The sequence below is a fragment of the Fusarium flagelliforme genome, assembly GCF_020744385.1.
Source record: "Fusarium flagelliforme strain FIESC 12 MPI-CAGE-AA-0113 chromosome Unknown B0J16scaffold_5, whole genome shotgun sequence".
NCBI classification, from domain to species: Eukaryota; Fungi; Ascomycota; class Sordariomycetes; order Hypocreales; family Nectriaceae; genus Fusarium; species Fusarium flagelliforme.
In genome coordinates, this window is record NW_025763507.1 from 2,928,137 (window position 1) to 2,944,261 (window position 16,125).

The 16,125-nt window shown below is 51.9% G+C and overlaps 1 protein-coding gene and 2 non-coding genes across 3 annotated transcripts; all 3 read left to right on the top strand.

The window, feature by feature from the left end:
• Positions 1 to 320: 320 nt before the first annotated feature.
• On the top strand, positions 321 to 14,614 carry B0J16DRAFT_416346 (uncharacterized protein; the record flags this gene model as incomplete). Its single annotated transcript, XM_046133569.1, has 3 exons — positions 321 to 659; positions 711 to 9,962; positions 10,023 to 14,614. 3 exons carry the CDS (start codon positions 321 to 323, stop codon positions 14,574 to 14,576), a joined length of 14,145 nt encoding a protein of 4,714 aa, XP_045981669.1. The 3' UTR covers positions 14,577 to 14,614.
• Positions 14,615 to 14,888: 274 nt separating this feature from the next.
• B0J16DRAFT_t177 lies at positions 14,889 to 14,983 on the top strand. Its single transcript has one exon. It is a non-coding gene; the product is annotated as a tRNA-Ile (tRNA).
• A 626-nt stretch (positions 14,984 to 15,609) lies between these two features.
• On the top strand, positions 15,610 to 15,709 carry B0J16DRAFT_t178. The gene has a single exon. It is a non-coding gene; the product is annotated as a tRNA-Leu (tRNA).
• The last annotated feature ends 416 nt before the right edge of the window (positions 15,710 to 16,125 follow it).

The window sequence follows — 16,125 nt, forward strand, 5'->3', positions numbered from 1 at the left end:
GAGACCAAGCCGTAATCTTATCAGATCATCAGCTGCCCACTTGGTACTGTGCTACCGAAATGAGGGTGCATCGGATGTTTCACTAATTGTGGAGGGTCCCATGAAGAATGGCACACTGTGTTGAAGTTCTCGTTCATGCAGAGGGTGGATATCGTCATCATAATGAAAATGGGAAGCGATAACGGCCGACGTAATTTTTGTGAAGGGTTGGTTGGGCATGTTCAGATCTGATTAGATGATTGTGTAAACACCACAGCCAAGCATCACGACTTTGACATTCAGTCACACGTAGATACTCGGTGTAACAAACGATCAACACCATGGAGAGAGGATCGTCTACCCTACGGCTACCTGTTACGCAGCTTCGGCCACTGCATACCTACCAACAATCTCAGCAATCATCAGATGGAGATCTACTGCACTGGAGTAGCTCATTTGAGCCAAGGCTTGATGAGAAGACTGCCGTACAAACATTTGTGAAGCTGGCATCGCAACTCATTGTTCTTGACGAGGGAGAGAGTTTCTGCATACAAGATTCCAGAAACGATGGATACATTCTAGCCCGTTCAACCCCTACAAAGGATATCGAAATTGATGAGACGGCCACATGTAATGATGGCCAAGATATTCCCACCGACTTTTCTATAGGTGACGGAAAGGTAAGTTTGTGAATATTGGCAGGAGAACAGATGTGCTAACAGCTCTATCAGGCTTTGCAACTTCACATTGAAGCAAATGGCCAAGTTCACCTGAAAGCAAAGTCGAATGTGGTTCCTGAAGCAGCTCTCAAGGCACTTGGAAGCATGTTTGACGACATTCTGGTAGACTCTAAGTGGTCTCAACCTTCTGTACTCAACTTCCCCCCCAAGGCTGGTCCTATGGATCTTCCTCGTCAAGATTCAAATTCTTCTCAAAACGAAGAGAACAAGACGACTCTTCTACACCAATGGTTCGAACAGCGTGTGGCCGAGAGCCCCGAGAGTGTCGCAATCGACTACCTCACAAGTTTCGAAGACGGTAGCAGAGCCCAGTTCACCTACAAGCAAGCTTCCAATATTGCAACAACACTAGCTGCCAGGCTGGCAGAAACTTGTGCTCAATCATCTCAATCTTTCAAGACGGTTGCAGTTCTTATGGGCCCTTGTCCAGAACTGTACATCTCTTATTTGGCAGTTTTGAAGGCAGGAGCGGCTTTCTGCCCTATTGCTGTGGACGCACCCCAAGAGAGGAAGGAGGCACTGATGAAGGACTTGCAACCATCAGCCATCTTGACTGTCTCATCTCTCACGACTTCGGATTCATGGTTGGCTTCAGCAGGTTCATCCTCACAGGTCATCGATGTCACTCCCTTTCTCTCATCCTGTGACATCGAACCACCTAGCCACTCATCTCCACCAGTCACTCAAGATGATATCGCCTACATCTTGTACACGTCAGGAACAACCGGCCTCCCCAAAGGTGTAGCAGTCAGCCATCTCTCCGCCTCATGTACCATCTCCTCTCTAAGCACCCACTACAACTTCACTATCCCACCACCTGGAACCAAGCCTGTCCGCTGGTTCCAAGGTGCGGCACCAACTTTTGATATTTCACTCTTCGAGATCTTCTGGTCTTTGAGTAGTGGTTCTACTCTCTGCTGCGCACCTCGACATCTGACGCTTCAAGACATTGACAAGGTTGTCACGACTTTGGAGGCTGATATCACAAATATCACACCTAGCTTTGCTAGTCTTCTAGATCCAAAGTCCATGAAGGGGCTGATGGTTGGTGGTGAGACCTTGAATGCAAAACTGCTGCAGGATTTCTCGCAACATAACTCAACTGAAGATAAGGAGAGTACTCTTGTGCCAAGAGGCATCTTTAACGGGTATGGACCTACCGAAACGGCGATCTATTGCATTGCGCAAGCGCATGTGCCAGAAGGCCAACGAGGTTCTGTGATCGGAACTCCGTTAGCGACTTGCGGTGCTCTCATTATCGATCAGTCGCCATCTGGCCTAAAGCCCGTTCCAATGGGTGCTGTCGGAGAACTTGTCATCACAGGGCCCCAAGTGAGCAAGCTTGGGTACCTCAACCGCCCCGACGAGACAGCTTCTGCATTCATCGACCATCCCCAGTGGGGTCGAGCTTACAAGACTGGTGACAGGGCAAGAGTAGTCTTTGATCTCGCAGGTTCACCAGTCATCGAGTTCCTGGGCAGAATCTCGGATGACCAAGTCAAACTCAGTGGGCGACGAGTCGAGCTTGGTGAGATTGAGAGCGTCATCGCTGGCAAGGTTGATGGCGTGAGAGAGACTATGGCTTGCGTCTGGAAGCAAGGTGTTGAGGCTGGCTCAGAGAAGATTGTCAGTCTTGTTGTTGTTGAGCAACGATCTGGGGTGAACTTTGACGACGTCCACGACAGGTGCGTGGCGGCGTCGCAGCAACATTTGCCAGATTACATGAGACCATTCAAGATTCTGGAGGTTGACGCACTTCCTAGGTCTGCTTCAGGGAAGGCGGACCGCAAGGCAGCTTTGCGGATTGTCAATGAGATGTTGGCAAAAGACCTCGATCTTCAGCAGAGTTCTACGCTTGGGGATCCAGTGCATGGTGTCGAACCTCTGACTAGCCCCGAGGATGCGAAGCTGGAGGAAGACATTATTACAATTGTTCAGAATGTCCTCAGCGATGGTGCTGTCATCACTACTTCTGTCTCGCCCGCCACCGTTCTTGCGGATGCTGGAATCGACAGTCTTCGAGCAATGCGCATCCTGCGAGATATCCGGAAACGCTGGTCAGAGTCCGAAACCACTCAAACGCATTCCCGCGCAAGATTACAACCATCACTTGCTGTACTGCTTGGCGCAAATACCACCATACGTTCAGCCTTCTTCCCTGGTGCCCAGGACCTGGAAGCATCCACTGCGCTCACCGGCGAAGAGGCCAGCACCACAGCCCAACTTGAAGTATTCTCTGCCAAGCACCTACCTGAGGCTGTTGGTAAGCTGAACCTGAAGGAGTCCGACATCGAAATGGTACTGCCTGCCACTAGCACGCAGAGTCAATTGACTATCAGCTTCGCCATGGACAAGCGAAACTACATCAGCCATACTGTTTTGCGACTCAAGCCCAGCACCTCCACCTCTACTATGAAGCATTCTGTCGAGGCTGTGCTTTCTAGGCAAGCCATTTACCGCTGCGCGATGCTTCCTTGCGACGATAGCTTATCACCGTTCATTCAAGCCATCTTGAAACCCGATGCCTGGGATCAATTGATCGGAGGATCGAATGTCGTCTTGCGCAAGGGAGATACCTCTGGCGACGCGCAGGTCTGGCTTGACTTGGCTGAAAGCGATCTTGATCTGGAGTCTCACAAGCTGTATCAAGTTCAAATAGTCGAACCTGAAGCCTCCGACAGCAGTGGTCTTCTGATCATTAGCGCAGCACATTGCATTTGCGATGGCCCGTCTCTCGAGGTGCTGATGAGCGACATCGCCAGACAATACGCTGGTCTGGAACCCCTCCACCGACAGGGCATCTACGAGGCTGTCTCCGAGTGGGCATCAAACGTCAGTACAGAGACAGACCAGCTTTGGCAGAAGGCCCTTGAAGGTTGGGAGACTGAACCACTTGGCGCTATCAGCGGCAACAACGTCAGACCCCCAGCGCCAGGTGCTCGTCAACACGCCATGGTCCAGCATGTCAGCAGTATCCCTTGGCAAACTCTCGAGTCTAAGAGCCGAGCGTTAGGCGCATCGCCACTCACTGTCCTTCAAGCATCCTGGGCGATGCTCCTGCATATCCTCTCGGAGGCGGACACCGATGATGTGACCTTCGGAAGTGTCCTCTCCGGTCACGATCAATTCATCCACGCGCCTACTTTCTCCGTTGTCCCATGTCGCGTCGCTTTACCTGAGTCGCAAACACTCCGCCAGCTCATCGGCAATCTGATGGATCATTCGCGATTCGCTCAGAGCCATAGACACATTTCATTCGGCGCCTTCAAGACTTTGCCTTACAACACCGCTCTTGCTCTCCAGGCGTACCCTTCATCTGATGAGAGTAGTGAGGAGAATTCTCTCTGGGCGGAGATCTCGAATCCCGCCATTCGTTATGACTTCGCAATGTTCGCAGAGGTCTTTCCCACGAACCCCAACTCTGCCGACCGAAACGGGAAGTTCGATGATGTCTTCTTCAAGGTGACTTATCGCGACGAGACATTCTCTACCACATCTGCAGCATGCATTGTCAAGCAATTTGCAGCGCTCACTGAGGTTCTGCTCTCTTCTGTTCCCGACGATCTGGTGCAGAGTCTACCGGCGCGCATTGAACGAGGCCTGTTGTCAGCAGAAGGAACTATACCCACCCAGCCTGACTGGGACAATATGGATGAGGAGACCCGAGAAGTCCAGAGCAGAACCCAAGTCTTGCATGCTCAATTCGAAGATCAAGCTCTTTCCACTCCAGATCTCCAGGCCCTAAGCTTTTACCCATCCCTCGATGCTCCTCCCATCACACTGAGCTACGCTGAGCTTGACGCCCGCGCGAATGGCCTCGCCAACATCCTTCGTGAGCAAGACATCGACATCATCCCAATTTGTATGGAGCGCAGCGTTGAGCTCTACGTATCGATATTGGCTATTCTGAAGGCAGGCTGTGCATGGACTCCAATTGATACAACGTCTCCCGTTCAGCGTCGTACCTCCCTTATTGCTAGGGCACAGAGCAAGGTCCTTCTAACGAACACTGAGTCCCTTCCTCTCGTTGGGCCTTGCCTTGCCCAGGATGCGCTCAAAGATATACAAGTCATTCTCGTGGACAAATACATGGATCAAAAGACGTCTGTCCGAGCCAAGCCACGCGACAGCATTTCGTCGCGCAAGATCAGCGGCGAAGATCTTGCCTATCTACTCTGGACATCTGGAACTACTGGCGAGCCCAAGGGTGTGATGATCCAGCACAGCGCCGCCGCATACGCCATGCGCGACCTTCAAGTCCAGGTCGAACACGATGATCGCGAACAAGTACGCACCCTGCAACTGTCGGCCTACAGCTTCGATGTCTTCGTACAGGATCTCTTCTACACTTGGGGATTGGCGGGTAGTGTCATCAGCGGCACGAGGGAGCTCGTACTCGGCACCTTCACAGAGTTTATCTGGAAGTCCCGCCCGACGCATGCCCATCTGACACCCTCCTTTGGTGCGAGCATTGCTGTGCAAGAGCTCAAGGGCTCAACTCTGCAATACGTCACTTTCATCGGCGAGAAGCTTACCGAAGACGTCGCTGAAGCTTGGGCGGCGCCTGAGATTACCACCCGTGCGTGGAACACCTACGGTCCCGCTGAGAATGCGGTTGTCTCGACTATGCGACGCTTCTACGGCAAGAGTCGAGATGACGCGAAGGCTGCCAATGTCGGTCTCCCTCTTACGCCCTGCACAGCTTATGTGATGCGCGAAGTCGAGACTGCCCAGGGAGCGAAGCGGTGGGAGCTCGTCCCACGTTATGGTGTTGGTGAGCTGGCCCTGGGCGGCGCGCAAGTTGCTAAGGGATATCTCGCGAACGAAGCCAAGACGAAGAAGGCTTTTATCGCCGGTGGTCCCGGTATTGACGAGCGCATTTATTTGACTGGCGATCTTGTCCGATTGAATGACCATGGCTTTGAGTTCCTCGGTCGCAACGACGATCTTGTTAAGATTACTGGTATCCGCATCGAATTGAGCGAGATCAGCGCTGCTTGTGCAAGCTTGAAGGACGATGATGCGGCGATTGAGCATGTCGAGACGCTATACCTTCAGCGACCAGGCGCGCCCGCTGAGAACAACAACAAGGTCGTCGTCACGTTTGTGTCTGTCAAGGCTGATGGTGTTGATACTGGCAAGATCAGAACACAAGTCTTCAAGCGAGCGAAGGATCTTCTACCTTCCTACATGGTACCGGGACACGTGGTTGTCCTCGACACAACTATGCCTAGGACAGCGTCTAACAAGGTTGACCGAAAGGCGTTGCAAGCTATTTACGCCCAGTCGGATCTCAATGTTTTGGCTGGTAGGGATGACTCTGCCGCCTCACAAGGTACAGCTCAGCCGAAGCAGCAGTGGACAAATGATCAGCTTCCTATCCTCCAGACAATCGCGTCCAACTTCAACATTTCTGTTGAGAACCTATCTCCCGAGGACAGCCTGGCAGGCCTTGGATTGAGCTCGCTGCAGGTGACTAAGTTGGCTTGGCTTCTGCGACGGGAGCTTCAATGCCAGGTTGGTGTACTCGATCTCATGAGGTGCGAGTCGCTAGGTGAACTGGTCGACGTGACTTTGAGTCGCATGCCAAAACAGGTCGAACCACAGAAGCCTAGTGAAGCAGAGCCTGCCGAGAGCTCATGGATTGCGACGATCAAGGACGCGCTCACTACATACATCGAAGGCGAGCTGCGACCAAGCGATGCGACTGCCATTTTACCCGCCACTCCAATGCAGGAGTCTCTCATCGTTGAGACTATGCTCGAACCGCAAGCTTATTGGGCTCATCGCGTGTTCGACTTGAGTCACTTGGATGAAGTTGACGCTCGCCAATTGAAGAGAGCCTGGACTGCAGCTGCCAAGCGCTTCGACATCCTTCGCACCATCTTTGTTCCTCTAACGCAGCTCGAGGTTGAGGGAAGCGCCAACACTTTCGTTTGGGCAAAGGAGAAGGGCATACAGTCTACTATCCTTCAACTCATTCGTGAGAAGCCGATTGTTCGTTGGACCCAGCTTCCTGGCGAGAGCGACCGAAGCCTCAGTGACGTGGCTAGGTCGCTGCAGTCCGAGTTATCCCCAACGACAACTATCGAACCACCTTGGGCTGTGACCTTCGTTGAAGACTCCAACAAGATGATGCTTAGCATGCATCATGCTCTCTATGATGCGGTCGCATCAGAAGTCTTCCTTGAAACCGTCACCAAGTTCTACAACATGGAGCCAGTGACCGACGAAGTTGCGCAATTTGACAAGGGTCTCGAGCTGGGCTTACTACCTCCTCCTACTAAGAGGGATGAAGCAGCTGCTTTGTGGAATCGTCGCTTAGACGAGATCAGTAAGGCGGTCGCCGGAGGCATGTTGAACGCGCCTTTTCCCGACTTGACGCAATCGCGACAGAAACAGGTCCAGAAGATCCTTCTCGCTAAGCAGAGCATTCCTGAATCACTCTCTGCATCCGCTTCGACTGTCTCCCTTCCGGCTCTGCTTCAATCCGCGTTTGGCTGCGTTCTAGCCTCGTACTTGGAGCTAGAGTCAATCGTCCTTGGTCACACTGTCTCCCAGAGAGCTCTACACCCAGACCTTGAACGCGTCGTTGGTCCCGCTATTGCCACTCTGCCTCTCATAGTTCGCTCCAATGCATCTTCTGCCGAAGAAATGTGGAAGGATATGGCGCGCGACTCAGCACAGTTGTTCAAGACTACGCACAATCTCCACCCTGTTGATGTGAAGAAGATGCTGAATCGGGGAAGCGGAAGCAGTAACGCTCCCTTCCCAGGTCTATTTGTCTACCATCCAGCTTCCGAGGATGAAGCTAGTCCTTCACAAAGCATGTTCAATGAAGTGGGACAAGCCCTTTCACTCAACGTCGAGCATCCTCTTGCATTGAACATTTTTGAGGGAAGCAAGACAATTGAACTCACTGGCGACGGACGCCGCATCTCGCAGCCACAGCTCCAGCTCTTGTTGGACCAGATACTGGAGCAGGCGCGGGCAATGACTGAAGCCCCTACCGCTCCGTTATCTCAGCTGCAGAACACCATGGGAAGAGGCCTTCTGTCAATCAGTGGACATGTAGCAGCCAATAGCGAGAAGGCTCAAGCAAACCCGGCCGACGGTGTTGCTTTGTATGCGTCTCGACACCCAGACTGGATCGCAGCCGAGGAAGTCATCTTCCAGTCCACCGAAGACGAAGAGCAGATCGTCTCCAAGACTGTCACGTACGCCCAGCTGGATAAGCTTACCAACGCCATCGTCACCATGCTCGCGCAGCATGATGCCAATCTGCAACCCGACGACCCGGTGGCGATGTGCTTGGGCAGAGACATCAAGTCTCTCGCGGTCAATCTAGCCATCTTCCGTGCCGGCCTCATCTATCTTCCTGTCGACGAAGACCTACCCTCGGCTCGCAAACAGCTCCTCATCCGCGACGCTGGTGCTAAACTTGTCATCACCACTGAGGAGCTTGTCAGTGATCTTGCACTCGACGCTGCGAATGACGCTCCCGTAGTACTACTTCCCGATGGTGAGGGAGATGTTGACGATATTCTATCTTGGCCTGTATTTGAGCATCGCTCCGAAGCCGGCGATGGAGGATATCTTCTCTACACTTCCGGCTCAACAGGTCGTCCCAAGGGCGTTCGAGTCTCCAACAGCAACCTGTGTCACTTCATCTCTGCTTTTAGCGACCGTTTAATTGAACACTCGCCAGCAACAGCCAGACTCGGAGGTGTCGGCAAATACCTGAACCTTACCTCTCGAGCTTTCGATCCTCATCTCACCCAGCTCTTCGTGCCTTGGCATTTGGGCCATCGGGTCGTCATCGGCAAGGACCGCACATCAATGATGGCGAATTTGAAGGAGCTCATCAACGAGTTGAGCATAACTCACTTTGGCTCTGTCCCTTCAGTCTTGACTCAATTGAGATTGGCACCTGAGGATGTACCCTCTGTGCGAGTAGTCACGACCGGTGGTGAGAAGGCTTCGAATGAGCTGTTGAATACCTGGGCGCAAGACTCCCACAACGGAGAGGACAAGGCTGTTCTCTTCAACTTCTACGGTCCAACTGAAGTCACAATTGGATGCTTAGGTCACCCCGTTAATCGCGACTCCAACGCACGTAACCTTGGCCTTCCCCTCAATGGCCTTGAGGCTCTTCTTCTCTGCCCCAGTGCCGCTTCTGACGAGCTCGTCGTCGCCAGAAGAGGACAACCAGGCGAACTCTGCATCGCTGGTCCACAAGTCGCAATGGGTTACCTCAATCGCCCGACCGAACAAGCCAAGAGCTTCCAGACTATCTCGATCCTCGGCAACGCCAAGAGGGTCTACAGAACTGGTGATATGATGCGCATGATGAACGACGGCTCGCTTGAGTTCCTGGGTAGAGCGGATCAACAAACCAAGATTCGTGGTCAGCGACTTGAGTTGGACGAGGTTGTGGGATTCTTAAAGCAGGTCGCCGGCGACAAGGAAGGCCTGGACTTTGCTGCTACGGTCGCCTCAAGCGGGGAAGGGTCGAGTCAGCAGCAACAATTGCTGGGCTTTGTCGCCAGGAAAGCGAGCAGCCCTAAGGCTCAAGGCGACGTGGAAGTCGAGTTGCTGGATACCCAGGATCCTGACTCTACATCGCTATTGGAGTTGATCGAACGAGAATGCCAGGCCAAGCTTCCCGCGTTCATGGTACCTACTATGGTCTGGGTCACCAAGATTCCTTACTTGGCGGCCTCTGGCAAGGTCGACACCAAGCTGTTGGGACGATTGGCAAGTGACTTCGTGACTAAGCAGCAGGATGAGGATGGCGACGCTGGTGCCGACATCAGCTCCGGCGGTGTTCTGAGTCCAGAAGAGGTCCTCGTCGTCTCTGCGATTGAGGAGGCCGTGGGTGTCAATGTCAAGGCTACCTCAATCAGCAGCATCCACCGTTTAGGTGTCGACAGTCTCTCTGCTGTAAACCTGGTTTCTCTCCTCAAGAAGCGAGGCTTTTCGCAGGTCAAGATGACACATATCCTCACACCTTCATACACGGTCGGGGACATCGCCAGACTTGCTGATCAAGCTATATCGACAACTAACAGCACCCCTCTTTCGACACCGCCCTCGACAGATGACCACCAGGATATGCTACACGACACGAAGACATTTACGGCGGCTGACCTTGGGCCTCTCCCAGATGGTCTCGACACGAACAATATTGTGGCTGTTCTTCCTTGTCTCCCTCTTCAATCTGCGCTCATCGCTCGCTCATTGGTATGGCTGAGCGCTTATGATGGCGGCGCGGAGGGACATGACGTTCCTTATGTCGCGCAGTTCAATTACCGTCTTAGTCGCGATACCGACGTTGACAAGTGGAGGAAGACTGCCGAACAGGTCATGGCTTCGGAAGCAATGTTGAGGACATCCTTCATCCAGCGAGATGAAGATGGCCAGGTGTTCCAAGTGGTTCTTCAATCGCCAACTGCCTCTCCGCTGCAGGATGCTCACCCTGCCGACATTGTGGCTGGGATGAACGTGCAGCCTCCCGTCCGCCTGGCCATTACTGAGGGCTCGGACGAATTGACTGTGTCTCTCAAGATCCACCATGCACTCTTCGACGGTGTCGCTATTGAGTCGCTCAAGCACAAACTCGAACAAGCCTACAATGCTCAGACCTGCCCATCTTCCACGACCAACCGCAGCCTGGCCATCCATTCAAACATTTCTCGCCACTGTTACTTGACCAGTGATCAATTAGAAGCCACCAAGCATTCCTGGCAAGCTCAATTGCGCGCCGTTCAGCCATGCCGCGTCGGCAGTATTGATGACAACAACACAGACGGTTCAATGGCTCGTTCGACTCTTCGTCTTGACTACACCACTTCTGAGCTCAATGCTAAACTCAAGTCCACGTCGGGCGCTGCTATATCGACCTCTTCAGCATTCCAACTGGCGACAAGCCTGTGCCTGGCTCAATTGACACAAAGCCCTTCTGTCATCTACGGCTTCATCATGTCACTTCGACCACTGCTCGATCACGTAGCCGAGGGCGTTGATAGCTTCGTCGGGCCATGTCTCAATACCCTCATCCGCACTTTGACCCTTCATGGACAAGACGAGTCTCTACCTCAGCTTGCCGAAAGGGTGCACGACGCTCATCTCGCTGTATCTCAAGGCACGATGCCGCTAGTCAGTGTCGACAAGGTTCAGCGATGGTCTGGATCGGAGGATAAGTTATTCGATAGCCTTCTCAGCATCAACGTTATTCCAGTACCCGAGGCGGGCGACGAGTCTCGTCCCGGACACATGACTGCTCTGCCTACTCGTAGCAGTAGCGACATGGCTCTGGCTATTGATGTTGACCTTCATGCTGATGGCAAGATTCTCTTAACTCTTTCCTCTGCGGGTGCCTTAAATGAGAAGCAATTGACCGAAGTCGGCCAGTTGTTTGAGAAGGTGGCGTACAGCTGTGCGGACACTGCCGTCAAGGTGTCGGACATCGTACCTGGACTTCCTTCTGCCAGTGCGACTCTGTCGGGTCACCTTCACACTGAGAGCCACAACATTGACCAGGCCACAACTGACGAAGGATACAAGAAGGCTCTGTCTGAGGTACAAACCACCATCAGCCGACTCCTCCGTCTCAATCCTTCCGAAGTATCCTCCAAACCGGAGTCTACTTCTCTGTACCAGCTTGGCCTCGATTCGATCACGGTATTGCCATTCGTCAAGCATATCAACAAGGCGAACAAAACCAAGCTTTCATCACATGCAGTCATCAAGGCTCGTACCATCAAGGGTGTCGCTGGGCTTCTGCGAGACGCCCTAGCCAAGCAAACTACGACCACCAATGGCACCCAAGCATCGAAGACTGAGGTTGGCGCCATTAGCGACGAAGATGCCTACGACAGAACCCTCAATCGCCTCGCTAAGGACCTTATGTTTGTCGCAACACCTCTACAAGAAGGCATGCTCAGTGCATCGCTCGCCACAGGCGACGCCTATACCTACGTCCACGCCATTCAATTGACCGACTATGCTCTCCAATCCGATACTGCCAATCTTGACAATTTTTTCGCTGCAGTCAAAGATACGGTACGATCATGTGAAATCTTGAGAACTCGCTTCATGTTCACTGAAGATGATGAGTCTCCATGGGTCGGCATTGTTTCGCCCACTGAACAAAGCGACCTTGTCAGCTGGAAGGTCAAGGCAACGACGCCTGGCAGGATTGATTCACGCATTCATCACGCGCTTTATGATGCGACATCCATTCAGGAAGTCTGGAGGATTTTGCGCGACAATTACCGCCAACGTCTTGAAGGTGGTGTGGCGGATGCGCCCGACAGTTTGAAGCATCTGTTCAAACCATTCGCAAAGACCGTCGCCTCGTCGCAACGGGCATCAATCTCGTATTGGACTGACCTTGTTCGCGACTACACCTACAAGCCAATTGAGTTCCCGGTTAACGAACTCAAAGCATCCTCTGCCTTTCATTTCTCTTTGAGTGAGCAGGACCTATCTCTTCTGCAGTCCAAATGCAAAGAGCTTGGTGTCACGGTCAAGGCAGCTCTCCAATTGTCTTGGGTCAAGGTTCTCTGCGAGTCGCTCTACCATCAAGCGGATGTGGTATATGGAGAGGTCGTGTCTACTGATGCTGATGATGACGTCGCCATTGTCGGACCTACCATCAACACCCTGCCTATGAGAGTCAGATTCGGAGCTTCAATTGAGGCTGTCACCGTGTCGCAGGCTCTGGGACTCGTGCAGAAGCAGATTGACTCTGCAAGAGGCACCAATTCCATGGCGTCTTTGAGGAAGGTCCAAGCGCAATGGCGATCAACCCAGCAAGGCACAGCCGTGGCGAGTCTGTTCCAGAGTCTCTTCGTGTTTGACGGTGTGCTCGGTTCCTCAAACACGACCGACAATTCGCAAGCGCTCTTCGGGCCAGCAGACGTCGACTCTACAGACTCAACCGGACCGGCCTACGATGATTATCCTCTGATTGCCAGCTTCCATATCAGAGACAACAAGCTGAGCGGAAAGCTGAGAGCTAAGATGACACCGGAGGAGGTCAATGTCACAGGGGAACAGCTGGTCGCCGCGCTGAACCACGTACTTCACGGTTCTCATTCCCCAGTGGTTGACACGAAGCAGCTTCTGGTGGCCAATGAGGCTGTGTCTAAATCACGAAACGACCCGGTCGAGTCTGTGGACCTGAACGGGTTAATCCCGAAGGCTGACGCAGTTCTGAACGTCGTCGAGAAGGTCATCGGTTCGAGACGCGGATCTAAGAAGATCGGTTACGACACCCGATTGATCAGTGCCGGTCTTGATTCGATCTTAGCCATTCGTCTATCGAAGCATTTGAAGGAGAAGATTGGGATGAGTGTTAGTGTGTTTGAGATTATGAAGGGGGCTAGTGTTCGGGATATTGTCACACATGCTTCATCGAACAAGCCTTTGAAGAAGGATCCAGTGCAGAAGCAGTCGGTGGCGGATGAGGGACTCGTTCTAGCGATGGCCAAGAGTCTTGACTTGCCGGATAGTTGCATCCAGTCCGTTCTGCCCGCCCTCTCTGGCCAACGATCTCATTTGGAGCAGTGGGTGCATAACGGGAAGAGGTTCTTTGAGCCTCCGTGGGTTTACACAGTTGACAGCTCTTTCACGGAGGAGAAGGTGAAGACTACTTGGGAGGAGCTCGTGGGTGCTCACGATATACTGCGAACTACTTTCGCGTGTGGTGGTAATGGTCAAGATTTGTTCCAAGTGATACTCAATCAGGAGTGGTCACCTTCCAAGCGCTTCTGGGCCATTCGGGACTCATCGCAGACCATCGAGAGCCTGATTCATCAGCATGTTGACGAGCAGAACCTTCAAGTGTCTGACTTGAAGGAACCACCAGCGAGGCTATCGTTCTTGGAAGCTTCGGATGGTAAAGCAGTTGTGCTGCGACTTCATCACGCTCTGTACGATGGATGGAGCATTAAAATGATTGAGAAGGATCTCGACCAGCTGTTGGGTTCTGGTAAGCTGGCGAGCGGTCATCAACCGCTTGTCCATGTGATCGAGCAAGTCAATGATGTCAGGCAACCCGACGCCGAAGCCAAATACTGGAGGCAGTACCTGTCTCGCGCTGGGGACACTATCTTCGGTCCAGGCAACGCTGCGACGGCCTCTCCTCTTGGGCCGCAGTTCAAGTCAACCTTCGCGACTAAACTTGCGCCACACACAGTTGACTTTCTTTCACAGCGAAGTAATTCGGAGGTCTCTACGGCCATTATCCTCGCCTACGCTAGGACTCTACATCAGGAAATGAGGTGCACGACAAGCCCTACCTTCGGTCTGAACCATGCTTCAAGGTCTCTCTCATCCCGCGACGGATCGCAAACGCTTGACTTGACAGCGTCCAGTCTACCAACACTTACTGTGACGCCGCTCTCTGTGGACCAGGACATGGTGACGCAGGATCAATTCAGTTCTGTCCAGGACCATCTTGCTCAACTTACTCGCTTTGCTCAAGCGGATGGAATCTCGAAGATGAGCCCTGCGTTCAATACTCACCTCAACATCATCCACCGCAAAGAACCAGCTCATTCAGGAGAAAGCGAAACAGCTCTTCGGAGATACAGACTTCCTGAGTCGCTTGCTTCAAGTTACTTTACCACTACGCAACCGTCGTCTACTATGTCTACTGTTGATCAGCTCGATACGAGTCACTTGTGTGCGCACCGCTTGTTCTTCAATGTCATTGTTGGCCAGGACAGTGAGGTCAAGATTACCGTCAGCGCTGATGAAGGGCTTCTGGCTGGAGACCGTGGTACGATTGATCACCTGGTGCATTGCTTTGATGAGAATCTGGATGAGATTGTAAGGGAGATAGAATAGACAAATTTGTCATGTCATTTTTACTTAGTTTTAGACGTCTTTCACTTGTTTTAGTCAATATTTAGTTATAGACAATGATCGATTTAGATACCTTTGCCCTGCTTTCTTCGTCTGCTCAAGTCTGGCCCGACATCCTCTCTACCTACGGTCCACCAGATAAGACTTGGGTAGACGGTGTCTTGAACCATCGGCCACAACAGTATTCATGGAGGGTCAATCCATTCAGCTTCGAGGTCCCGCGATGAGACTCTCGCAATGCTGTAACCTTCCTGTGGTGAATTTTCGCCAACGAGTCTCAACAACAGCTGATCGGCTTCCGTAGCTCAGTTGGTTAGAGCGTCGTACTAATACTTCAATCTGAATATTCAGTGATGCGAAGGTCTCAGGTTCAAGCCCTGGCGGGAGCAGAGTCTCTCAATGCCTATCAGCTATCTTTTTGTATTTTTTGAGGATTTTTGCGCTATTGTTTTGGGTGCGGAAGGGTTGTGATGTGATGTGGCGAGTCAGGACGTATCGAGCGAGACATGTCCTCCGCCCAGGCACGCAGCTCGTATTTTTTCACAGGACGCGTCTGTGCTAAGGACACGCGCTGCACGACGCCGCGACAGTGTGAATTGGAGCGATGGGGTAATACGCGCGAAAAATAAAATAAGCACTGGTCGAAGAACATTTATTTGTAAGCTTTTGAAGCATTTTTGCAATCATGTAACACTTTTTACGAATGGGTTCCGCAATTGCAGTTTGTATTTTGCTCCGAGTTAGCGCTGCCCCAACCTCGAGCCGTTGCCAACATGATCCTGCAAACAATACAATCGATGAACAAAATTCCAAAAACGAGCTACTCATTTATTTACAAGTAATATCTGTAGCAAGGGACGCACCTTGATTACCCAGGATCGTGGAAAATTGACTACACTCTAAACAAGAAGCCCCAGTCGTGATTGAAGTTGTACTTCAGGGTAACGTTGGCACTTTCTTTGCGAACGCTGACTTCTTAGAGTTCAACTGACGCTGTATCTTTCATCCAATCACCGGTGAGATGGCCGAGTTGGTTATGGCGCCAGGTTAAGGTTAACCTTAACACTAATTTCCTGGTGGAGCAATCCTCCTGGGTTCGAGTCCCAGTCTCATCAGATTATCTTTTTGCATTTTTAGCAACTTACTAACAGCAGTGGTTGCTGCAGCCGAACGTATAACTATCGTAGGTAATATCTTTCTTTTCCTTCAGAAACCTTCTTCTGTTGACGACTCTGGCCTTTTTTACAGTCACACTTTTGTTTCACTCTGGAAAGCAAAAGCCGCACCGTTGATTTAAACAGCTGTCATAAAATATATGCAAATGCTATGAAATACTTTGCGGGTTGTATACCAAAGGTAGGTTAGCGCTGACACCGGCTGTATGCAGGTTCTGATGTGCCAAGTCGAAAGTCTGATGGGCTACAGATCAAAAATGTGATTGATACAAATTATCTACCAAGGCTATCATATAGACTAGTCGAAAACAGGCTCATTAAGCATGAATCTTGCTCTGGAGTAATAAGATCTTAGT